The sequence below is a fragment of the Phyllobates terribilis genome, unplaced genomic scaffold, assembly GCF_046119375.1.
Source record: "Phyllobates terribilis strain yellow unplaced genomic scaffold, ASM4611937v1 Scaffold_1__5_contigs__length_1240528914, whole genome shotgun sequence".
Lineage (NCBI taxonomy): Eukaryota > Metazoa > Chordata > Amphibia > Anura > Dendrobatidae > Phyllobates > Phyllobates terribilis.
This window is the reverse complement of record NW_027362761.1, coordinates 844587921-844615380: the sequence shown is the minus strand read 5'-3', so window position 1 is coordinate 844615380 and position 27460 is coordinate 844587921. Positions and strand designations below refer to the sequence as shown.

The 27460-nt window shown below is 40.9% G+C and overlaps 1 protein-coding gene across 2 annotated transcripts in view; it reads left to right on the top strand.

Moving 5' to 3' along the window:
• The window catches only part of UNC5C (unc-5 netrin receptor C), a 518170-nt gene that overhangs the window by 365106 nt on the left and 125604 nt on the right, over positions 1-27460 (top strand). For both annotated transcript variants that reach the window (XM_073638355.1, XM_073638362.1), the window contains exon 5: positions 12312-12415. In XM_073638355.1, coding sequence (XP_073494456.1) covers positions 12312-12415 — 104 coding nt within the window. The remainder of the gene's footprint in view (positions 1-12311; positions 12416-27460) is intronic.

Below are 27460 nucleotides of genomic sequence, written 5' to 3'. Positions count from 1 at the left end.
CTAGTAAACTAAGTGATATATCATTGGATTCAGGATCTCTTTGCCGACATCATGCTGCTCTCAGATCAGGTAGCAAAACCTGGTGACAGATTCCCATTAAAGGGAACCTGTCACCATTTTTTTCCGAAATAACCTACGGTCACCACCTTTCAACCCCATGTGACAGCATTCTACTGTATAATGATGCACATATGACTTTTTTTGTACACTCACCTATGGAGTGGTCCAGTCCGACAGGCATCGCTGGTCTTGGTTTTGTGCCTCCTCTCTTCTTGCGAGGCTGTCCTCCTTCTATGCTTCGTGTGGATGACGCGTCCTACGTCATCCATGCAGTGTTCCAATTCCCGTTTCTGTGCAGGCGCACTGCTCTCTGCCCCACCGAGGGCAGAGCAAAGTACTGAAGTGAGTATGTGCCGGTAAAGGTCAAAAGAGCGCACTACATTACTTTGCTCTGTCTTCGGCAGAGCAGTGATGAGTATGCCTGCAAGAAGCGCAAAGGGGAACACTGTGTGGATGACGTAGGATGCATCATCCACACGAAGCACAGACGGAGGACAGCATTGCAAGAGAAGAGGAGGCACCGGACCATTACTAGTGATGCCCATCAGACTGGACCATTCTATAGGTGACTATAATAAAAGGTTTGTTTTTTTTTACTTGCAAGGCGAAAAGGAGTCATATATACAGCATTTTAGAATGCTGTCACATGGGGCTGAAAGGTGGTGGTTGTAGGTAATATCGGAAAAACCTGCTGATTGATTCCCTTTAAAGTCTGTACCAGGTGTGGTATAAATCTGTATACACTTAGCTCCTACTACTGGTGGCTGCATGTAGCCAGAAATACATCATTACTTGAATCAGAAAAACAGCACTGCTTTATGTTAATATATTATGACCAAATATAAGCCCTACTACCTTTTTACTAAAGATATTTTACACTTAATACTGGGGAACCACTCAGGATCTTAAATTGCACATCTACCCTGAGTATAAATGAATCAGTAGGAAGTAGGGAATTTATTAACAGTGTATTTGAGAACTAGTAACGCTGACGCTGACTTGCTGCCCATGTTTCCCAATCATTTTCCACAAATGCATCTAACATTCTTTAGAATAGACTTTAGAACACAATCTGCCATAAAACCTGTTAAATCCGCAGTCCCAGATCTAGAACACAGAACAGTGCATGCAGGCAAAACACAGTACCTTTCATTAATTTACACTAAGGTACTGTCTTCTGACAATCTGTTTTTACCCTAACTGCCTCAATGAATTTTTCATGTTAGTTAATAACCAACCTTTCCAAGCAAGTTTCCTACGTTTGAATCCTTTCAATAAAGTTAAATAAAACACAAGAGCAATTCCTAGATATCCGTACTAGAGATGAGCAGTGTTCGACTCGAACTGTTCGCCAATCTCAAATTCGAGCTGTTTTGGGCGGTGTTCTAGTCGTTCGACGAACTGGAACGATTTGCAAAAAATTTGGCTGTTCAAGGTTATGTTCGATAACTGTTCGTGCACCAAAAGCGTAACTGGATTTTTTCACAGTAATACTGTTAATTAGTGATGAGCGAGCATGCTCGCCACTGCTTGGTACTCGCCCGAGCATCTCAGTACTCGAGATGCTCGAAGCTCGCCGAGTACTTTCGAGATGATCGGGCGGGAGCTCGGTTCCCCGTCCTGCATGTCTGGCTATTTAGAGCACCAATCATGGAGGGATTGTCTGCCACTCACTGTAATGCCACAGCCATGGTGATTGTGGCATTACAGTGGTTGACCAAATCGATGGTTTATTATTTTACTTTTATTGCAGAAGACATTGGCTTCAGCTGGAATGGGCGTGACGGTAAGTAGAGTTTAATTTAGAACATTAAAGAATTGTGTCTTTATTTCAATTAAAGGACTTTATTCTGGGTGTTTGTGTTTTTTTTAACTTTCACTATGGGGTTAGTAATGGGGACGTCTTATAGACGCCTCTCCATTACTAACCTGGGCTTGATGTCAGCTGGCATTATAAGCGGACATCAACCCCAGCCCTATTACCCCACTACCACTGCTACAGGGCAGTGGGAAGAGCGAGGCTAAGTGCCAGAATTTCTGGGGCGGCTGACGGCTGGTGTTTCTAGCCTGGGAGGGGGCCAATATCCATGGCACCCTTCCTGGGCTATTAATATCAGCTCCCAGCTGTCTGCCTAGCCTTTGCTAGCTATTAAAATAGGGGGGGACCCCATGTCATTTTTTTGGGGGGTTCCCCATTTTAATAGCTACTAAAGGCTAGGTATTCAGCTGGAGGCTGATATTAGTAGCCTGGGAAGCTCCGTGGGTATTATCCCCTTCTCAGGCTTCAAACATCTGCCTCAGCCGTCTGCTTAACCTTTGCTAGAGACTAATATTACTGGGAACCCCACGCCAATTTTTTTTTTAATAAATCCTTTATTTTAACACTAAATGACAAGTACAGTAGCCAACACTGTCACTGTACTTATCATATATGTGACTGACATGTTTCTATCTATCTAATCTATGTGTGATGCTCTATTCTTTCTGTTCTAAATTGTTGGTACCGGTGTATGCCGCTGCTGAATTGCCGGCTTTTCATGTTTCACTGTGAGCACTGTTCCCATCGATTAGGTCAACCACTGTAATGCCACAATCACCATGGCTGTGGCATTACAGTGAGTGGCAGACAAATCCCTCCATGATTGGTGCTCTAAATAGCGCCAGACATTCAGGACGGGGAACCGAGCTCCCGCCCGAGCATCTCGAAAGTACTCGGCGAGCTCCGAGCATCTTGAGTACTGAGATGCTCAGGCGAGTACCGAGCAGTGGCGAGCATGCTCGCTCATCACTAATTAACAGTATTACTGTGAAAAAATCCAGTTACGCTTTTGTTGCACGAACAGTTATCGAACATAACCTCGAACAGCTGAATTTTTTGCAAATCTTTCGAGTTCGTCGAACGACTCGAACACCGCCCAAAACAGCTCGAATTTGAGATTGGCGAACAGTTCATGTCGAACACCGCTCATCTCTAGTAGTAAGTAACCAGAACGCCCCCTCAATGTCTGTTTTGGCCATTAGGGTGCCCCTTCCCAACTTCTTGACCCGCCTGATTGCCTTGTCAAAGGAGGTACAGTGTATACTACTGTACTTGGTTCCGCGTCGATGTTGTCATTTACTGACCTGCCCCTTGGATTTGACAAATGGTGGATTAGTCCGAATGTATTGGGTTCCGTTTTTGGCATGACTCCCAACGGGGATACCACTACGTCTTGTAAGGAAAGTGTTCTGAATGGAACCGCCATTCTACCTAAAGATATTTCTTTTTTTAATTTTCTTGTCACGACGTCTGGGTGTTGGTAGGCTGATTTTAGATGTTTACTCCAGCCTTTCTTGATTTTTGAAGGGTATGACATGCCTATATCTGTGTCTCCTCCTCCTTTTACTCCTCCACCTCTTTTCTTTTCGCATGACTATATGTACTTGTCACTTTTCCATGTGTTAGTTGTGTCTTCTGAGCAGTTTGTCAGCTTTTGGACACCTTTGAAGGTGTTTTCTATGTGTTTTCTATGTGTTTCTATGTGTTTTTGTTTGCCTGCCATTGGTTTTAACGGTGTTCGACGGTGTTCGACAAACCGTTCGGCGCACATGCCGGTGTTCGACGAACCGAACCCGAACACTACGGGGGTGGCTCAACACTAATCCGTACAATTAGTCTAGAGTGATTTACTGCTCTCTGTAAAAGTATTATTCATTATCAGAAGTAGAAGAAAAACTAAAATTAATTTTGTTCTAAAAATAGGATTCTGCTATTCACCATGGTTCTTTCTTCAATAATTGCCGAATATTACTTGTGCATTACAGATTACTTCATCCTGATGACATAATTAGCTCCCTTTATCATGGCTTTAAAACTTTTCCTTTACTGATCACCAACTATAGTGTAGGATTAAAAAAATGATTTCATCCTCCAGAGCGCCGGCACTCTACGACTATAGTCCATTAAAACAGGAAAAATGTATTGAACATTTCTGTTCATTGAGCATGTAATAGAATTAACCGAGGAGTAATTTGAATGTGTGAACAATGTGTCTGCCGCAGAAGATGCTTATATTTATTTAATAGAAGGTCAGCCACATGCCATGAAATACCTCTCTAGACACTTTTAACCCCTAGGGAGACTCCATTGACATTACTGAAAATGTTATTCCACAATTTAGCAGGACTATAAGTCCAATATGCAGGTATCACTCTGCATAGTAGGAACATACTGTATGTGCAATATGGAGGTATCACTCTGCATAGCAGGAACATGCTGTATGTGCAATATGGAGGTATCACTCTGCATAATAGGAACATGCTGTATGTGCAATATGGAGGTATCACTCTGCATAGCAGGAACATGCTGTATGTGCAATATGGAGGTATCACTCTGCATAATAGGAACATGCTGTATGTGCAATATGGAGTTATCACTCTGCATAGCAGGAACATGCTGTATGTGCAATATGGAGGTATCACTCTGCATAGCAGGTACATGCTGTATGTGCAATATGGAGGTATCACTCTGCATAGCAGGAACATGCTGTATGTGCAATATGGAGGTATCACTCTGCATAATAGGAACATGCTGTATGTGCAATATGGAGATATGAAGATCTGAGGTTGTGGGTTGTAATAATCACCTATGCAAGTTAACAATGCAACAATATCTTATTCCTTACATCCAAGGTTTTACAACAACTCCAGGTAAATTGCCAAAATACATTGCCCCCAGTTCACAAGATCCCCTCCCCGATCAGTAGTTCCACCGCCTTTGTGCCAAACTTTTGGTTGGCCCACAGATTTCACATCTCCAGCCAGTATAGTCTGTATTCATATTCCACCCTCCTCCAGATGACAGATAAAACGATAGAAACACAGGTATCCAGTAGCAATAGTCCTTAAGAAAGTTCATCAAATCCAGAAGACAAATCCCACAACTGTAGCACATTTATCCAGCCCAGTTTGCAGCCGATCTCCAAACTCCATAGGCCATCCATCCATGGGCTCCAGGACCTCTGCCTAGATCCTCTCCTTTCAACGTCATTTCACCAACTGCCACTAAAACACATGGTTTATTTGTCATCCCTCTCCTGGGATCAGCCCCGTGGATGGGCAGAAGTGTCCACACCCTCCCCTTTAAACATTTGATTTTAGCTCAAAGAATGAAGAATATTCCAGAAGTCGCTCACATGGGACTGCATGTGAGGGCCCCTGTGGTGATGGCTCCGCTAGGTCTACTATCCCCATCCACACAATGAGACTAGTGGCTGAGAGAACAATGACTTGAGGCCCCTGAGATACTGATGAGATTAATGGAATGATTGCTTTACCTTTAGCAATCTCTTGTCTGGCCTAGGTATACATAAGATCCAACCAGCACGTCTTCCTTTGCTGGTAAAGTCATAGAATGGAATAACAGGAGCACGCTGTATGTGCAATATGGAGGTATCACTTTGCATGCGATGAGCTTACTTTATGACCCATATTCATACCAGAAACCATGAACATACTATATGCCCCATATAGAGGTATCCATGACAAATATACAACCAGGAACATGCTGTACCTCCTAACTTTTGAAGAATATAAAGAGGGACAAATTATGCGTAACGTAAAGCAAGTTTTGGCAATGCCCTTGACCACTCCCCAATCCACGCCCATTTACCATTTCTTTCTACTCTGGCAGGTAGAGATGTCAGATGGGTAGTGGCAGTGAGACAAATTCAGCAGACGCCCAAGATGGCCAGTGATACCCAGCAATGGGACAGGAGACCTGTGAATCTCTTACCTTCCAGCATCCCCGGCGCATCTTTTGATTATTCAGGGCTGGCGTTATCATCAGTGCGTCCTGCTCATCTCTAGTTGGGACCTGTGGATTTATTTTTTGTTCATGTATTCACAGTCGTAGCAGCCAGAACTTTCTCATTTTTATATTGCTTTACTATCTGACATCTGGCTTTTTTCTGTATGTAAGGCTGTGTTCACACATAGCGTAAATACTGTGTATTTTGCTTACTGCAGGTGTCCACACCAAACTACACAATATAACAATTTTTCTCTGGTTATTGCATTTTTGCTGCATTTTTTATGCCTTTTCACCCTTATTTGATGAGCTTTTGGTGCAAGTGTGAGCAGCATTTTTGTTTTTTTATAGTACAGAAAAGTTTTGATTCTGCACTTAAAAAATTAACTGCAGTTTTTTACATGTGTTTTTTTAGGCTCCATATAGGGAAAAAAGCACCAAAACCGCATATTTCAGCACTGTCTTTAGATGCACGGTGAGCACAGTTTGCAATAAATCACATCCATTTTGCTTAAACAGTTACACAGTAGAAATTCTGTGAAAAAAAAAGCAGAAGAAAATACACAGCATTGACGCTACATATGAGTACGGTCTAAATATCCAAGCAAAGTGGATGTGATTTCATGAAAACGCACTCGGTGTGTTTTTGCGGTTTTGGTGCTTTTTTTTCCTCTATAGGCTTCTATGTGGAGCCTGAAAAAAACGCACTTTTAACCGCTGAATCAAAGCTTTTCTTTAATATTAAAAACGGGGCTTCACATCTGCACCAAAAACGCATCAAATATGGGGGAAAATGCATAAAAGAAATACAGCAAACACAATAATCAGAGAAGATAGTTATTACATCGTGTAGTGTGGACAGCTGAAGAGAATGTGCAGTAGAAAAAACATATGTGTAAGCACGGCCTCAGCATTACATTTTTATCAATTTTTTTTATTTTGTTAAATAGAGAAAAAATATCAATTACGCCATTTTCTGATTACCGTAAATAATCTGATCTCTATGTTGTGCAGGTCGTTACGATTACAGGTACTACAAATATGTCCATGTTATTTGCTGATTTATGATGTTTATTATTTTTTTAAAAAGCACAGTAAAAATGACATTATTGTAATTGTTTTTCATTATTTCTTAGTAATCTTATAGGAAGAAAAAAATCTCTTTTATTCTCCCTCTAGAATACAGGAACATAAAAATACACTGCTGTGTACAATGTATCTCCATGTACCAGTATATTCTGTCTGTGGGGTTACCACCTGCAATACAAATCAAGTATACAAAATTCTCCCAGAGATGTCAAAGGAGCCTACAACGTTGTAGGTTGTGGGTTTGACCCTTGGGGGAGACTCACAAAAAAGAGAAATTAACTTTTTAGAATTTTTATTTAGTAATTTTAGAATTATTTTCAGTAGTTTTATAGGAACAAAAATATCAGATTTCTTTATTGAGCTCTATAGTACAGATGCACAGAAATGGCAGGAAAGAGAGATTTATCCAACAAAAAATCCAGGGAATTGATTAAAAACTTGAAATTTATTTAAACATGATTAAAAAGAGTACATGTTAAAAAATGCTATAAACAGCATGCTATTTGATGCGTTTAGAACTGTGTGTTCTTATTTATAGTATTATACATGCATTTTTTAACATGTACTCTTTTTAATCATGTTTAAATAAATTTCAAGTTTTTAATCAATTCCATGGATTTTGTGCTGGATTAATCTCTCTTTCTTGCCATTGATCCACCCTGCTGCCAACATAGGCTCTCAATCCCTGCACGTCCTGAGGAATTCCACTTCATATGGTGAGCTGGATGAACTTTTGAACTTTTTCATTTTTAGGTACACAGAAATACAGTGCTTTGTACAGATCTATCTCTATGCACCTGTATAATCTGCTTCTGGGGTCGTTGCCTGCCATATAGCTCAAGATTACAAAATTCTGCTACAGTTATCATTGTGGGCTGTGGCTCATTGATTAAGCTGCTGCCTGCAACCATGAAGGCTGTGAGTTTGAGTCTCAGGGAAACCTGATCAAAGAAAAAGAAGGGAATGGTTTATTTAATTTATGTAAGTGCAGAGAGATGCCATCCTCATAGAGGAGGAGCTACGGAGCAACGTTGGAGAGAGGTGAGTATTGGAAGTCGGGACAAAGCTCTGACGTGCGAGGGATAGTCCTGCTGAATCCAGGATGGTTGAGAGCTATGTTGTGTATGAAACTAATACATACCTGAAACATAGTGGATGTACCTTGTATAGGTATCACTCTATATACCAGAAACATGCTGTATGTCCCATTTAGAGACGTCAACTCTACATACCAGGGACGAAATGAATGATAAAAAGGCATGCCAAAAACATACTGTATGCCCCATATAGGTGTACCAATGCTGGATACCAGGAATATATTACAAATATACATATCAGGGACATACTGTATATGTCATGAACCATATACATAGCAGAAACATACTGGATGTCTCATATAGAGCTGAAACTACTCAATGTTGCATATAATGTTATTACTATAAAACAAGAACATACTGTGTATCCCAGATTCAAAGTATCACAGGTATCTACAGGATCATACTGTAAGTCCCATATAGAGAATAGTGAATAGCAATAGATTCATTAGGTACCATACAAGATTGCAAACTTCCACAATTGTTTGTGGAATCACTCTACATAGCCGATACATACTGTATATCCCAGATTTAGAGAATCACTCTTCATACCAGATCATGCTGTAAGTCCTTCCATAAAGGTGTATCACTCTACAAACAAGGAATATACTCATGTCCACCCTTACCTTCCTTTTGTTAAGGAACTCCAATTTCTTATAATACAAATTCAATACTCCCATTGTCCTGTAGAATGTAAGCCTGTAAGGGCAGGGCCTTTTCCTTTCTGTACCAGTCTGTCATTGTTAGTTTTTTCACCGTATTTTATATTTAATAAAATATAATAATATATTATCACGACTGGCGTCACCTCCACTGGGTGGCCACATATAGACAAATATAGCATAAACATCTCCTGAAAGTGTCACAGAAAAGTATCATAAAATCATATTTTTTCAATGTTGGTCATCTTGTGTTACACATCTCTCCTCCTGTACCACTCGGTTACTCGTTCTTGTTCAAGTTTTTGTACTTGTTGTTTGCTATGTATACCCCCATTTTCACATGTAAAGCACCATGGAATGAATGGCGCAATAATAATAAATAATAATGAGTCAAGACCAGAGGAATAATAAGAAAAGACACATCTGTATGTTCCATATATGGGTATCACTCCAAATAGCAGGAACATAAGTCCCATATATACGTCTCATTTAACAATAGAACAGTAGTGCATTTATAATAATAATAATCTTTTTATTTATATAGCGCCAACATATCCCACAGCGATTTACAATTCAGACAATTTACAGACATTATCAGCACTGTCCCCATTGGGGCTCACAATCTAGATCCCCTATCAGCATGTCTTTGGAGTGTGGGAGGAAACCAGAGAACCCGGAGGATACCCACGCAAACACGAGGAGAACATACAAACTCCTTGCTGATGTTGTCCTTGGGATTTGAACCCAGCGCTGCAAGGCGGTAGTGCTAACCACTGAGCCACCGTACCATTTATCACCTATCTTGTATTAGTGTGAACATTCAATTAAAGAGGACCCCCATAGCATATATTCTATTTCATCTTACTATTTTATACACTGTATATCAAAGTCATTGTGTCCCAGATACTGAACAAAAACATGCAGTTTCAGTGGATTTATTACCCTGTGTTGTAGATATTCACTTACCTGTACATCTCTAAAAGGAGAATGGATATCGCCTGGGGGGAACAGGGCTTCAGAGGAGCCTCTATACAAACCTAATACAACAGAATGGAAAACCTTCCAACGGGTCCTTTGTGGGGCTACGACATAAATATTACAAATGTGTTCTTGTTTATAATGAATATTTACAAACTGTGTAACCGTTCCACAATCTTCCATCAAAATCACCATGATTTCCCATATAAATGTATCATTGTATTATCTGGAGGAATTACTGAATGACAGAGCCATAAACAAAATGGATATATTATCAATGGTGATGTAGTCAGATAAGGTTCTGAATGAACTGTGCAACCAGATCGTCGGTATCATATGTATAATGGGTAAATGGTAATATTACATGTACCAGTAAACCATCAACAGCCCAGACAAGAAAGGATATTATGTTTCATTGATCCCAAAACCATATGTTCCTAATGACTGGAATCTTTAAATCTGAGAAGGTATTACTTAGCTAAAATATGGATGGCAGTAGTGGGTGGAAAGGTTATTCCTTGCCTGTGTAAATCAGTGACCTGTAGATGGCAGTTAAGTAAACAGACGGCTCTAATGTAAATCTAATAAATAGTTTATTACGGGCTCTAACCTTTGGTACATACAGATGGAAAGAAACCACTGGAATTTTAACATGTAAGTTCTAAATTAGATCCATCTGTTTTTTTCTTTTACACAGTGACTATATAGAAATGTGCACATCAGTTACTTAACGTAATGTTAGAGGACCTTTCCACTGGCTTCACATGTCTGTTACAATATATCCATGTATTTCCCATGAAATAAGATTGAAACATCCTTTCTTAGACCAATGGGTTGTGCTAATTCTTTTGGAAATGTATGAATAAGTTGACAACTAGGATTTACTATCCCCTCTGTCAATTGGGGGTGTCCCTATATTTACTATACTGGGGGTAAATGGATACCCAACACTCCGCAAGTGGACTAAAATCTTCAAGTTTATTTCTGGAACATAAAATGTAGAAAGAACAGCTCATGTAGAACAACCAACGCATTTCGATCAGAAGGTCTTAAACTATATTTACTACACTGTTAACCCTGATTGGACGGTGTCAGAATGTGCAGTTACACTCTTGGACTGGCTCACGGGAGAACAGGAGAATCCTCTGGTGGGACCCTGTGCAGGAGTGGGCTACCACCCTCTTATGTGAGCAGTACTTGGCACAATATACTTGAATTACTGTGTACATTTGTTATGCATTTAACAATCTACCCAGATCATTGTTATATACATTTGTGATTGAGGATAATGTCACATTTGCATGTAGTGAAAAAGTGGGGCCCTGGAGTTGGTTATTGGTGGGTCCTTGGCACGCTTGTCCGACATTGGATACACACAATAATGACCTGATTACCCCAGTATTCATTGTATGGATTTATTTCCTGGAAGAACAACAAAGCAACTTGTAGAGGTCTAAGAAAGGATGTATCAGCATTAGAATTACGTGAAATAATTGCATCTATACAGGCTAATATTAAAAGACCAATTACACATGATCATTGCATAAAATTGCACAAAGAGTGTTTATATCCCTTTAAAAGTTCTCATACTGTTTGCACACGAGTGGCTATATATCTAGTCTCCAACCATCCATGGAGAATTCAATAAGGATTGCACAGTTGTGGCATTTGACTTTTTATTTAATGTAAACTATCAACATTGACATTTAACTTCTGTCTGACACATCTTCTATAGTTCAGCTTCCTAGACTTCATAATTAAACTCTCCGTATAAAGCATATGGGTTTTGACAGTGTTTAGAAATTATAAAAAATTATATAAACTGGTTATAACTCATGTGCACTTTATTAAGGTTTACTTTCTGGAGTGAAAAAAATGCATTTATCTTTCAGCAATTTTTTTACTTTTAAACTTTGTACAAACCATTCAATGCTCCATTACTCCAAGCAGGCTTGGACTGGCCCACGGGAGAACAGGTGAATCCCCAGGTAGGCCCCTTTGCACCACTCTATATGACTAGTAGTGGTCATAATACACTTGATTCACTACATTTTATCAATCATTTAACAAACTACCTACATTATTATTATTATTATTATTGTTATTATTATTATTATTTAGAAGCATAGGCATATTTCTTAACAAATGCAATATAATATTTACATATAGCTGAATAGAGAGCTCCCAGAGTAAATGTTACTGGGGGGCCCTTGGCACCCCAGTCATACATTGACACGTCATGCAAAACCTAATATTTCAGGCAAGCATACAATCTGTCCACATCTGTATAAGAGGTATATGGTCTAATCTGGATCACCCTCTAGGAGCAAGAACCATGAGCAACAGCAAAAATCGACTTCTACTTAACGTAATCATGCATTAAATTGATATTAATCCATTTTATTGGTATTAGTGATAATCATTTACTTTATTCTGAGATGGGATTTTCTAAATTGGACAACTTTTTTAATATTGAGAACAAAAGCAACCACATTTTTTAGCATTTTAAATATTTTATGTTATGCGGAGTATGAAAAAAAATTATCATGCATAAGCATTTATATAAGATGCTAACAATAAATACAATTAATTTCACGACAGAACTAAAAAATGTGCTGTATATCTGTCTCATTTTCCTAGACTTAAGGAAGACCTTTGAGCAGGAGCCTCTCGGAAAGGAGGTGTCTTTAGAACAAGAAGTTCTTTTGCAATGTCGGCCACCTGAAGGAATCCCGATAGCTGAAGTAAGTAATACAGCAGCATATCCAGCTAACTTCTTTGTGAATTGGAATTGGCTTAAAGGGTATATCCAAGACATTTTTTTACAAAGTGGCTAAAAACTAACAGGCATCTAGATTCTACCCATCTGCCTGTTGCGCATAGTTCTGATCTTCTGCTAGCTTTCCAGTGGCCTCTGTTAATGTCACGTCAAAAGAGCAGCTGCCTCTCTTCTGCTCTGCTCTGTTCACAGGACAGGACTGCCAAAATCATGCTGATTGACAGCCGGCTCCCCGTTGCCTAACTGCGGGGAGCCGGCTGTCAATCAGCATGACAATGGCAGTCACACCCTGCCAACAGAGAAGCCCAGAAGAGGAAGAGTTGCTCTGTTAACATTGCTGGCAGGAGCAATCAATAACCGCTCTCCCGGCACCGGATAAAACAGGCAAGTAGTTAGCAACAGCCTACGTTTCCCCGAAAATAAGACAGGGTCTTATATTATTTTTTGCTTCAAAATATGGGTTAGGGCTTATTTTCAGGGCATGTCTTATATTTTTCTATTAACAACAATCCACAGTTATTCTTCAGCAAAAAAACATTTATTCAAATCTAATCATGTAAGCATGCACACACACACTGCACATACACATGTACAGTATATACACACACACTGCACATACACATGTATATACACACACTGCACATGCGATATATTCCATTCTGTCTCCTCTTCAGTTCATCCAGACTCCTGCAGTTAAAGGACCTTTGGTGGCATCATAGTCAAATGATCGTGAAGTCACCAAAGGTCCTTAAGCAATCTTAACCTCGCACTAGAAACGCTGGAGGCCCTGGGCAATTGCCAAGTTTCCCCACCCCCTTTAACCTACCCTGATTGCAACTAGGGCTTATTTTTGGAGTGGGGCTTATATTTCAAGCATACTCCAAAAATCCTGTAAAATCATGCTATGGCTTATTTTCAGGGTTGGCCTTATTTTCAGGGAAACACAGTACCTGCCTGATAGTTTTTAAGCCCATAGTAAACAAAACAATCCTGGATAACCCCTTTAAGTAATTATATATATGATAGATAGATAGATAGATAGATAGATAGATAGATAGATAGATAGATAGATAGATAGATAGATAGATAGATAGATAGATACAGCTCTGGCAAAAATTAAGAGACCTCTGAACAGTTTTCTTTTGGAAAGCATGCCAAGACGCATGAAAGCTGTGATTACAAATCATGGTTATTCCACCAAATATTGATTTATGAACTCTTCCTGAGTTAAAACATGAGTAATTTGAGGTCTGAAAGCACTGTTTCTTTTTTAGTATTTTGACACTTTATCATTTGCTGCAAATAAATACATAATTTTTAGCTTTGAATTTCGAAGACATGTTATCGGTAGTTTATAAACTAAAACAACACTGTACATTTTACTCAAAAATATACCTATAAATATTCAGAAAAATTTGAGAAAATGAAAATTTTGCAGTGGTCTTAATTTTTGCCAGAGCTCTAGATAGATAGACAGCATTGTGCAAAAGTTTTAGGCAGGCGTGTGTTCCAAATGCTCCACAGAAAGAATGCTTTCAAAAATAGAAATGTTAATAGTTTATTTTTTTCAATTAACAAAATGCAAAGTGAAAGAACAAATGAGAAATCTAAACCAAATGAATAAAAATATTCAGTTTGTATTTTGTTAGTTGATAGAAATAAACTATTTTTGGAAGCATTCTTACTATATACAAGACAAATACAGGCAATAATAGTTAGTGGGAGCAAGGTGGGAGAGGGAGACTGAGTGGGAGACTCAGTGCTGGACCCACGAGGATGAGTAAGACACAATTTAATGATTATTTCTATGTATATTAACAGTATCCATTGTGGGAAAGCTCAACTTCAACTTTTACAACTGCAGTCCCAAATAGGTATGGGTTAAATGACAAGTGAAAAATTCTAAATATCTACCAAACCAAAAATTCTCAGGCCTCATGACAAACTTTGATCCACTTCAAAGTGATATACTTTTCTTATGTACCCTTTGAAGTACGAGGAAGAATAAGCAGAGATGGGGTAGATAATCATTAATATAATTTACCTTGTTTGTAAGGTTTATTTCTGTACATGTGCTGTTCCTTTAGTGTTTTCCTGCTCATTCTGATGATATCTAAGTTTCTGTATGTTAGTATAAAATGAAAAGTCATAAAAATAGGCTAAATCTCTTATCTAAGCGCATGGATTAGATGAAAATGTAAGAAAAACACCCACCCGCAGCTTATAGAGGAGTTCTTTTTTTATTCCTAATATAGTTGCTGATCCTTAATACATTTTATGAAGCAGGTCATCGTCACAACAGCTGTAATGTTAATCTCTTCTGTAGCCTGATCTTATCTATTTCTCCACATACAGGGACATGTTCACCTGTTATACAGAAGTATTATGCGATGAGAATGAAAGGAGCAGATGATTTCTTATGACATACCCTTTATTGGGAATAAAAAAAAGTCATTGTGTATTATACTTTTTTTGTTCCCGTAAATAGTTTTTAATGGACAGAAGTAGAAATGTTTAAGTTACACAGGTGATCGTTTTCTCACCTTTTACAACTAACTAATAGTTAAAACCTGCTTAGACTGTTATAAATATTTTTTCCATTTAATAGACTTTTTAGCTTCTTTTGACTCCACAGTTCATCCATTAACATCTAAGAACCCTCCTGTATATCCAATTACAGACATGATATAGAATTCCTTAAAGGGAACCTAACAGGTCCCTCATGCCTTCCAAACCATCAGCATTTCTCTGTTCCTTTATAAACATCCTGCCTAACAAACCCTTCATAGTGTTTGACACATAAACAGATCTGTAAAAAAAAGTCAGTTTATCATAGACAAATTAACCTTTTGATGGGGCGTTTGTTTCCCCAAACTAGTTGTCCCTGGCTTCAGAAGCGCACTGAAAATGACCGGAAGTGAAGAAGAAGCTTGTACTTTGGCTCCTCAGTTGATGTCAGGCTTCTTCTCTGCTTCTAGACAAGTGCAGCTCCTCTGAAGCTGGGTAACGTACACCCGGCTTCAGAGGTGCAATGACCTGTGGGAAAGAAAGTCAAGCACATGAGCAAGTTTTGCAGAGACCTGGTGATGACGCCGGTTCTTGCAAATCATATTATCATGCCCAAAGGGGTATAAAAACATGCTGAGTGGGACGACTAGTCTGGGGAAACAAATGCCCCATCGACTAGTCAGAAGGTTAATTTGCACATTAAAACAGACTTTAGAAGTATTTTTTTTATAAATCTGTTAAAATGTCAAACACTATAAAGCAGGGGTGGAGAACTGAGGGCCGTAGATGAGATTTTATCCGGCCCCCGGGCAGATACACGGAGACTGCAGTGCTTGTGCCGGCAGTTGTGTTTTGCCGTCCAATTACTTTCCTCTTGCTCTATGAGCACACGCACGCAGTGTTCACTACTGAACCCTGAGGCGCGTTCAATGAAAGATTACGTCCTGACACCAGTGTCAACATCAGTACGGATTTTGTGGGTAGAGTTAGCGCCTAATTTGAATGGCCCACTAAGGATGGTATAAATATCTAAATGGCCCTCAGCAGAAAAAGATTTCTCACCCCTGCTAGAAAGGGTTTATTACGAATATGAATGCTGGTGGCTTGGGGAGCATGGGGACCTGTCAGGTTCCCTTTAAAGAATTATTTAAACTGGTTCTCCAACATGAACAATGAAGAAGACATATTTACCACCAGATTTTTCTTGCTGCACAAGTGCTGACGCTCCGACACTCTCATGCCCGAAATGTGATGCCCCCTTGACCACCAGTCACCTGACCACTGAGGCCACTGATTGGCTGCAGGTTTAGGTGACTGGCGGTCAGGAAATGATTGCTTTCAGTCCAGTGGAGACAGTCAGAGCAGGGAGCGTATTCAGGTGTTTTTTTTACTTTTTTGTTCTTCATGTTGGCGTTTTCATATGAAGTATTAAAATCTACTGGAAAACTCCTGTAAATTAACATAAAGTAATAGATTTAGTGAAATTATGCTGTGAATAGTTGTTTGGTCCAGGAAGAACTAATTGAGTAATATGTACATCTTACCTTTCTGTGAATTTTGTACCATTTGGCTTTTACAGGTTACTTGTTTCCTGCACATCCAACTTTAATGTAGCCTGTGGCCATAAATCAGCTGCGAGGAACTAAAAAAAAAACTAATTAAAACAAGTTGCAAACTTTCCTGTCTGGCTGATTATAGAGAAATATGTGACCAGACCAGTCCATCAGCCTCCTCCAATAGTAAAACACTTCACATGGGAAAGCTGCTTCTCTATTGGAGGAGCTGGACTGGTTTGGTCACATGCTCCTCCGCCAGCAGCCATTTTGTGGACAGAAGTGTTGGTCAGATTGTGAAGAAAGCTGCAGTAATAAGAGATAGTGGCTGACCTCTAATTGGGAATCCATCAGTGAACTCATTCTGACAATAACAGGAATGCTTATACCTCTTTTATCTGTCTATTTCTGAGCTCTCTCTGAAAATATATGACCACATACTATTTAAAGTTGATTGTGCATTGAGACAAAGAGCCGTAAAAAAAAAAGCGTGCAAAATTAGTTACAAAACCCAATTGTAAAAATGATCTTTAGCCCAAAACACATTCATTCAAGTTAAAAAAAATTATGTCCAGCCCTTTTAAGGTTCCTTTAAAAATGTATCATGATGGACTTTAAAGGCATTTGTCAGGAGTGGCATTTTGACCTCGAAAAACTGCTGACTGTGCTACATTGGAGACCTGGGGATTTCACATGCCCTTTCTCTACTGTTTTACCAGTAAGCACTAAGACTGAAGTGCTCCTGGCGCTCTACGGCTATGATGGGTTCCTGATTGGACTACAACTGTCGCTCAAGAGCACGGCAGAGACGCTGTGGAGCCCATAAAGCAGAGACCTAGAAGCACTTCACCCTTGGGGGCCAGTCTTGGAGTACTTGCAGGAGCAGCACACACCAGAATGAAACTTCCTTTTTTTGTTTCATGCTGTTACCAAAGCAGTATAGAAGGGTAGGTTTAAACACCTCTATACCACTATTATTTAGCACTGTCAGCATTTAGCCATGCAAACAGCTGATAAACTCACTTTAACCCCCAGAAATGTATAGTGTGATTGCCCCTTTGTAATGAATGCTACATTTTCAGTGCACTGATTTTCTTAATTATGCAGATAATAGTATACAACATTCATATTATCTGCCCGATATGTGTTCTCTTAGCTCTCTTTAGTCCCTGTGCACATCACTGGAAGAACCAGTATAACTTGCCCAGTTTATTTTAAGCTTTGACTTTATCTTTTTCGAACAGAACGGTAATGTATGAGCACATGATAAATCGCAGCAGTTAAGATGCCAAATTGACTTGAAGAAGAAATTAATGTTTGAGTGTATCATATTTGCTTTCCTTCATAATTCCCCAGTGCGCACGTTACAGGTGGAAATCTTGAAAAGAACTTTGTTCAATTGAAGGCGTCCCAGATTCACACGGCAGGGACAGCTCGGGATGCGCAACCAAACTCTTTGATAATGAAATAAGAAATGATAAAGCTTTTCCTTTGGTGTGGTAATTAGTCAGAAAGGCTATGATTGCAGTGTCAGTGTGGCCCAGGTGGCTGGTGAGTGCATCTTAAGAAGATCAGGATGTAAAGACTGATATGAGGTGGTAATGATTGTTCCTTTAATACTTTATAACATACTAGTACACTTTGTCAAGAAGCAAGGGTTCCTGATTGCCAGCTAATTGACTTCGAATTGCATTTGTACCGGGGCTTAGAGCAGGCACCAATTAACACTTGGCAAACTAAAAAATGCATGCACATATGACTTTCAAAAGAGCTATTCTCATTTTTTCTTTCTAACTTTTGAAGTCATGCAGAAGATCAAACATACAGATTTGAGAGGAGCTTAATGGTTCTTCCTTGTAGAATCCATTCAATACCATTACCAACACAAAGGAGAGAACACTAATGAATATGAATCCCGTAACACGCTTCTTATTAATGCAGTGTGCCAAAGCTAGTAACGTAATTTAAATTAAAAAAAAGAAGTCAGGTAACTTGGCGGATTTAAGGGCGAGATAATAATTCCATTAAATTTACTGGCTGTAGAATTCTGTTTAGGTCAAAGTGTTAGAAATAATGCTTTAATGGTTGGATTTAAAGAAGGGAAATGAGCTAAAAATGCATTCGGGATGTGAAGAACAGCCATATGTCCGTTAGTCTGGCTAGATTTAGACTTGGCTTCAGGTATAAACAAAACAAATTTGCAGAAGCTGCAATTCATTTCTCACACTGTTAATTTGCAGAGTAGTGCACTGTGCCCAGAGGGTCTCCTGGTTGTAAGAATTAAGTAAGATCATGGGTAGTTATTCATAGTAAGCCCTGAGGGTTGACAACCAGTGAAAGTCAAGTTATCTCCTTTCCTTATGAGCCATGCTCGTTCAACCAAGTGACTTGTGTCAATTGGGTGGATGTCTCCCAGCAAAACAACCCTTTGATTCCAGGATGCAAGTTCAATCTGTTAAAGCCATAGAATAGACATTTCTAATAACCTTATAGTCATTATTGACTCAATAAAATCTGCACATTAGAAATTCAGAATGCACTCATGACTATTATTTCTTAGAATAACATAAATCCATATTTTTTAATGGATAACTGCTAAGTGTCCTCGTTAAGGAAACTGGTGGCATGGTTTATTGCTACTTGGCCGATACCAGCACTGAGGAAGGAATTTGCATGCAGACACGAGGAAACTTAACTTCCTGGCCTTCATTAGACTTAACATTGTAGAAAAAAAGATTGCTTATTCGTATGAATTTGCGAGGGTCTCAAGGGTAGTTTGAAACCTCTTTTCTCAGTAGTCAACGGCCGAATTCTCCCTTTCACCTTGATTAATGCCTTCACCATCATCTTTGGCTCTGGACACGGTGATGTAAGCAGAATAATGGAGCCATCAATCAAGGTCAAGAGTAGTGCTGAGCGAATTTGTTCAGCATTGCAAATTCGTGTTTGTGTTGGGGGTTCCAGCTTGTTCACGCCAAAAAATCGGCTCCGCCCATGAAAATCCCTGATTTGCCACGCTGCCACACATCAGGGATGTTCATGGGCAGAGCCGATTTTTTTTGGCGCGAACAAGCCAGAACTCCGAACACGAACCCGAATTTGCAATGCTGAACAAATTCGCTCAACACTAGTCAAGAGTTATGTTTGGTCAAGATTTACCGAGGGGAACTGAAGCACTTGCCAGACTTGGGACAGCCCTCAGAGCACTTGCAAGCTTATTTACATAAGCAGTAAAAGTTATTTTTTTCTGCAATGTTAAATCTATCTTTGCACGTGTGTTTAAGTCCACTACTCAGCAGCTCAGTCATTCTGTCAGCTATTATTTTCTGGATCAAGCTGACCATATATTTGAGATAATTGCAGTTAATGTTGCCTTTTTTGACAGTTTTAACTGTATATAATTCATTATTGTCCAGGATATCTCATGCAAAATGATCATGTGTTAGATTTTTTTAATCAATATTAGTGTTGAGCCACCCCCGTAGTGTTCGAGTTCGGTTCGGTTCGTCGAACACCCATGTGTTCGCCGAACTGTTCGTCGAACTGTTCGTCAAACACCTTCGAACACCGTTAAAACCAATGGCAGGCAAACAAAAACACATAGAAACACATAGAAAACACCTTCAAAGGTGTCCAAAAGCTGACAAACTGCTCAGAAGACACAACTAACACATGGAAAAGTGACAAGTACATATAGTCATGCGAAAAGAAAAGAGGTGGAGGAGTAAAAGGAGGGGGAGACACAAATATAGGCATGTCATGCCCTTCTAAAATCCAAAAAGTGAGAAGCCGACACGTTCAGTCCGCTCCTGCCCGTGCCACCTCCGTGTCGCCGGGTTTGTGCCAGAGCCGCGGTGAACCCTGACGGCCAGCCCCCCTCTCCCAATACTGGTGCCTGTCCGCTGGTGGGTCGAGCGAGCCCCCCTGTGGTGGAGGCAGCTCTAAGCTTTTTAATTTAAATTGTCTCTCTAATTTGAATGAATACACTTTAAATCCATTTACAAGGATCTATTGGAGGGCAAGTCTCATGCCAGCAGCCGCGTAATTCCAGCTCCAGTAGCGTCCACTAAAGCTGCTGCAGTTAAAAAGCTTTTATAAGGATCGAGCTCAGCTGTCCACCGCAAGGCATTCTACTGCCAGTCCCAGCCCCTATGCCTTGGGGTGCCTCCTGATGCTCTTCACTGAGTATCCCGTGGTCCCGAAGCATTTCCTTTGAAAAAATTAAGTGTCCAAACTACAGGTGGTGTAGCTTGCTTAACAGCCGGGATAATCCGCTGACTAGCAGACACTGCTACTAGGCACAAAGTATTTCCTGGGCTAGATGCAGTTAAAAATTTGTAATTAGATACTCTCGTTGGATGCTGAGAAAGCATTCCATAGAGTCTCCTGGCACGCCATATATGATTCTCTTAAAAAGCTTGGGGTAGGGGTCTAGGGGACCCTTTTATAGCCAAAATCACGGCCCTGTATCACAATACATCACCTAGGCTGAAGATAAATGGAACTGTAGCACCCTGAGGGCTCGGTTGCTACAGAGGTATTGCACCTCACCCAGAGGTGTGATATCTCACTCTCAGGTAAGGATGGAGTGTGGATCAGGACCCGACACCTGCATGCATTACACCACATTGCCGTGGGGCAGGGTGACCAATATGCCTCTGAGATGGGCACGACAGTCCCTGTCCCTGGCTGGAGTGGGGGGAGGGAACACTGAGGAAGGGGAACCCTGTAGTGCAGGAGCAAGAAGGAAGCAGTTCCTGGGTGCATTGAGAAGGGAGTATAAAAGGTGGGCACCATCTTAGTTCAGTGCAGAGAAGTCTGAGCAGAAGTGGCAGGGAGCAGGGGCTCTGCATGAGCTCTGCTCCGGAGGCGGGCCTAGTAACAGAGGCCCAGGCCTGGAAGAGGGAGAAGGAAGGAAGAGGAGCGGAGAAGGCTCCAGGAACGAGGAATGAAGGGATCCCAGGGGTGCGGACGGGCGAGTCGCCACCGCACGCCCGAATCCACCTGCGTGGAGGGGTCAGGCCAAAGGGGGAGACCGGTCCCCGAAACTAGTGGAGGCAGGAAACGACCCTCAGCTAGAAACCGGAGGCTCTGACATTTTATGTGGCGCAGCCCCTCGCTACACCCGCTAGGAAGGCACCACATAGGGTCAGGGAAACTGGCGCCAAGTTTACCAAGAGCAGGCCCGAGGCAGCCGGACAGAAGGGTTGGTAAGAAAGGCCAGACAAAGGACACACAAAGGGGGTCCTGTGAAGCGCTCCAAAGTTATCTGGGAGTTGTCTGAGCCCCTCACCTGGTGAGCACAGTACGACGTGGGCAGCCGTTACCTGCAGACGTGGTCTGGATAATAAGAACTGTGAGTAAAGGCCCTGGACTGCATCACTGACTCCGTGTCGTTACTGCTGCTGCCCTGCACCATCACCCCCATCCTCCGCATACACTGCCCTGAGGCTATACTCCTCCCGTTGGGAGTTATGCTACGCTCTGCTGCACCCACAACACCAGCCTCAGCGGTCTGCCCTGCAGCGGCGGTTCACTCTGACCGCAATCCACGGGTGGCGTAGTCGGACATTTAAACATCAAAACCACATAAATAGTTCCGCCACTGGTTTGACCACCCTGAGCCACGGAACCGGGTCGCCTCCACGAAGACTACAACCACCAGCATCCACCAAAAAGGGTCCGGCTCCGGGTGTCCGAAGGCCCAGTGGGTGCATCAGAACATTTTCATCACCTTTCACAATCACCAATGGGACAAGGCAGGGATGTCCTCTGTCCCCTCTCTTATACATCCTAGTGACGGAGCACCTGCTCTCATCAATTCGCCATAACCCCAATATTAGGTGGATTGAGGTGGGAGGCACCGAGTACAAGTGCTCTCTATTTGCTGATGATGTCCTAGTATATATCACTCAATCACATATATCCATCCATGCTGTTATGGCTGAAATAGATCACTTTGTTACATGGTCAAATTTTAAAATCAATGCAGCGTAGTCTGAGGCCCTCGATGTCTCCCTCCCCAAATCCATATAGGATTCCATCCAGTCCAACTTTCCCTTTGCCTGGCCCTCACAGGGTATCAAATACTTAGGAATTCCTATTCATAGAGACCTCTCCCATCTATGTTATCTTAATTTTGGGCCCTTTATTGAACAACTCCATACAGACCACGGTTGGCAAGTTAGAACTGTAAGATTCACTACGTGAACCACTGGTGTTTTGTGGAAAAGCACATGTACACTGTGTTCCAAATTATTATGCAAAAAGTGTTTAGGAGTGATAAGGGAAGAATTTGTTTGTTTGTCAGTTAAACTCATTGATGGTGATGTGTGTCAGGGCTCTTTATATCACTGTAAGCAATTGCAGACACCTGTGCTAATTAGTTTGGCAGGTGTGTCCAATGGAAGGCAAGACTACTTAAGAAGGCTGTCTCACATTATTAAGCAGCCTACATTTTCTGCCAAAATGGGAAAGAAAAAGGATGTGTCGGCTGCTGAGAAGCAACAAATTGTGGAGTGTTTAGGTCAAGGCATGACTACAATCAACATTGTGCGATGATCAGGATGAAGTGTCTTGGCAATCAAGAAGTATGTAGCTGATTCACAGTACACACGTGTGCGTGCTGATAAGGGCAAATTGAGGACTCTTTCCTACAGGCAATTACGTCAGGTTAAAAGAGCAGCGGCAAAAAAGCCTTGTCATAGCAGCAGACAAGTTTTTGAAGCTGCTGGTGCCTCCAACGTCCCCCGAACAACAAGATGCAGGGTCCTTCAGAGGTTTGCAGCTGTGCATACGCCATCCTGTCGACCTCCTCTATCCACTTCACACAAGCAGAAACGGCTCCAGTGGGCTAAACATTACATGAAGACTGATTTCAAAACTGTTTTGTTCACGGATGAGTGCCGTGCAGCGCTCGATGGTCCAGATGGATGGAGTGGAGGATGGCTGGTTGATGGACACCCCACGCAAACACGGCTACAGCGCCAACAAGGAGGAGGTGGAGTAATGTTTTGGGCTGGAATCATGGGGAGAGAGATTGTCGGCCCCTTTAGGATCCCTGAAGGCGCTAAAGATGAACTCCATAATGTATGTGGATTTTCTCAAACAGCACTTCCTGCCATGGTTCAAGAGGAAGAACCGTGTATTTCACAGCAAGATCATTTTTTTGCATGATAATGCACCATCTCATGCTGCACATAAAACATCTGCATCTCTGGCTGATATGGGCATAAAAGGGGACAAACTTATGGTGTGACCCCCATGCTCCCCTGACCTCTACCCCATTCAGAACCTCTGGAGCATCATCAAAAGGAGTGTCTATGATGGCGGGAGGCAGTTCACATCTAAGCAACACCTCTGGGAGGTATTCTGTCCTCATGCAAAACAATTGAAGCAGAAACCATCCAAAACCTGACAAATTCAATGGACGAGAGAGTTCAGAAGCTCCTTTCGAACAAGGGGTCCTATGTGAAAATGTAACATCACCTAGAATAAAGTTTTGAGTTGAAAACTGTTTGATTTCAGTCTCTAATAACCTGCTAATGCTTATAATTTCAAAAATGACCATTTTTTTGGTCTTTATTAAAATGAAAAGGTTGATCGAAAAGTTTGGGGGATCTAAGAGTGTGGCAACCCAGTAGTCATGATTACTTCGAATTCTGACAATATGAGGGTCATGTTGCAGGTAGTGCAGCAAGAAGGCACTTATGTGTCTTGCGCATCTCGGAGCCCCAAAATTATTTTCCGGGCTAGATGCAGCTAAAAATGATTATTAATTTTAAATCTGGTGGAGCTTAGTATAGATGGCCTAATAGGATCAGTGCTGCACACTGCTACAAAACCCAAATTATTTTCCAGCCAAGATACAGATAAACATGATTAGTAATTTTAAATCTGGTGGAGCTTATTATAGATGGCCTAATAGAATCAGTGCTGCACACTGCTACAAAGCCCAAATTATTTTCCAGCCAAGATACAGATAAACATGATTAGTAATTTGAAAGCTTAAAACAGTTGGTAGGGTGATTTTAACCAATCATCAAGCTTTTACTCTCCCCAGGATGACACAGGGGTAGAAAAGTCGTTTCGGATCCATGATTTGTTCATCTTTATGAACGTGAGTCTGTCTACATTATCAGTGGAGAGCCGCGTGCGCTTATCTGTCAGCACACCACCAGCAGCGCTGAACACACGTTCAGACAGAACGCTGGCTGCGGGGCATGACAAGATCTCCAAGGCGTAAGTGGCTAGCTCCGGCCATTTATCCAGATTGGAAGCCCAAAAAGAGCAAGGGTCCAGTGACACAGTCATGGCTTAAATGTTTACTTGGAGATACTCCTGTACCATCGTCTCTAGGCGTTGACTATGTGTCAGACTTCTTGTCTCCTGTGGCCTTGCAAAGGATGGGCTAAAAAAGTGGTGAAATGATTCCGCAAAATTGATCATAGAATCATAGAATCATAGAATGGTAGAGTTGGAAGGGACCTCCTGGGTCATCTGGTCCAACCCCCTGCTCAAAGCAGGATTCACTAGATCATCTCAGACAGATGTCTGTCCAGCCTCTGTTTGAAGACGTCCATTGAAGGGGAACTCACCACCTCTCGTGGCAGCCTGTTCCACTCATTAATCACCCTAACTGTCAAAAAGTTTTTTCTAATATCTAATCTGTGTCTCCTCCCATTTAGTTTCATCCCATTGCTTCTAGTCTTTCCTTGTGCAAATGAGAATAAAGATGATCCTTCTACAATGTGACAGCCCTTGACATATTTGTAGACAGCTATTAAGTCTCCTCTCAGTCTTCTTTTTTGCAAGCTAAACATTCCCAAATCCTGCAACCGTTCCTCATAGGACATGGTTTGCAGACCAGTCACCATTCTGGTCGCTCTTCTCTGAACTTGCTCCAGTTTGTCTATGTCTTTTTTAAAATGTGGTGCCCAAAACTGTACACAGTATTCCAGATGAGGTCTGACCAAAGAGGAGTAAAGACCGATAATGACTTCACGTGATCTAGACTGTATGCTTCTGTTAATACATCCCAGAATTGTATTTGCCTTTTTTGCTGCTGCATCACACTGTTGACTCATGTTCAGTCTATGATCTATTAGTATACCTAAGTCTTTTTCACATGTACTGTTGCTTAGCTCTATTCCTCCCATTCTGTATATGCTTTTTTCATTTTTATTGCCCAGATGTAGTACTTTGCATTTTTCCCTGTTAAAAACCATTCTGTTGGTTGCTGCCCACTGCTCCAGTTTATTTAGGTCTTTTTGAATCCTCTCTCTCTCTTCTCTAGTATTAGCTATCCCTCCTAGCTTTGTGTCATCAGCAAATTTAATCAGTTTACCCTCAATTCCTTCATCTAAATCATTGATAAAGATGTTGAACAATACAGGTCCCAGGACGGAGCCCTGTGGTACCCCACTTGAGACATTCATCCAGCTGGATGTGAAGCCATTTACAACCACCCTTTGAGTCCGATCACTAAGCCAGTTATGAATCCACCTAACAGTTGCCTGGTCCATTGCATACTTGGTCATTTTTTCAATAAGGATGATGTGAGATACTTTGTCAAATGCTTTGCTGAAGTCAAGATATACTATATCTACAGCATTTCCCTGATCCACCCAGTCAGTGATTCTGTCATAGAAGGAAATTAAGTTAGTCTGACATGATTTGTTAGTTACAAACCCATGCTGACTCTGGTTAATCACTTCATTCTTATCCATGTACTTACATACATGTTGTTTAATAATTTGTTCAAAGATCTTTCCTGGTATAGAAGTCAGACTCACCGGCCTATAGTTCCCTGGGTCCACCTTCTTCCCCTTTTTGAAGATAGGAACAACATTTGCTCTTCTCCAGTCTTCTGGGACTTCTCCTGTTCTCCAAGAATTTTCAAAGATTATGGAGAGTGGTTCTAAAATTTCTTCTACAATCTCCTTCAGTACTCTGGGGTGTAATTCATCTGGACCTGGAGACTTGAACTCATTTATGTTAGCTAAATATTCCCTCCCAATCTTTCTGTTTACTGATAACTTGGATTCCTCTATTCCTTTAAAAGGACAGTGAAGATCAGTTGATGTTACATTTTCTTTCTGAGAGAAAACAGATGCAAAATAGGAATTAAAAAGTTCGGCCTTCTCAACATCCTCTCTTACCATTTCTCCATTTTCATCCTGTAAAAATCCTATAGCATCTTTGACTTTTCTTTTACTTTTGACATACCCCCAAAATCCTTTTTTATTGCTTTTGACATCTCTTGCAGGCCTTAATTCATTGTCAGCTTTAGCTAACCTGATACGTGCCCTGCAGGATCTGCAGACTGCATTATAATCTTCTTTAGATATGCCTCCCTCTTTCCATTTAATAAACATTTCTTTCTTTCTTTTTAGCATGTGTTTAAGTTCTGTGTTCATCCATCCTGGTTTCCTTAAATGCTTCCCATTCTTCCTACTTTTCGGGATTGTTAACGATTGTGCTTTGAGAATCTCATTTTTAAAAATTTCCCATCCTTCCTGGACATTTTTGTCCTTAAGGACATCCAGCCATTGGATCCCTCCTATTCTCTTTCTGAGTCTCTTAAAATCTGCCTTTCTAAAATCTAACCTTGAAGTTTGAGTCTTCACATGTCTTCCTCCTCTAGTTATCCAAAATTCTATAATAGCATGATCGCTGCCTCCTAGGGTCCCAGCCACCTTTACCTCCTCAACCATTTCCTCCCTGTTTATAAGGATTAGATCCAAAGTAGCAGATCCCCTTGTTTTCTCCCCTACCTTTTGGAAGATAAAGTTGTCAGCAAGAGAGGATAAGAATTTGCTTGACCTGTTAGTTTTACTTGAGAGAGATTCCCAACAAATGTCTGGATAGTTGAAATCTCCCATGACCACTACGTCATATTTTTTGGAGAACTTGGTCATTTGATACATAAAGAGTTCATCCATATCTTC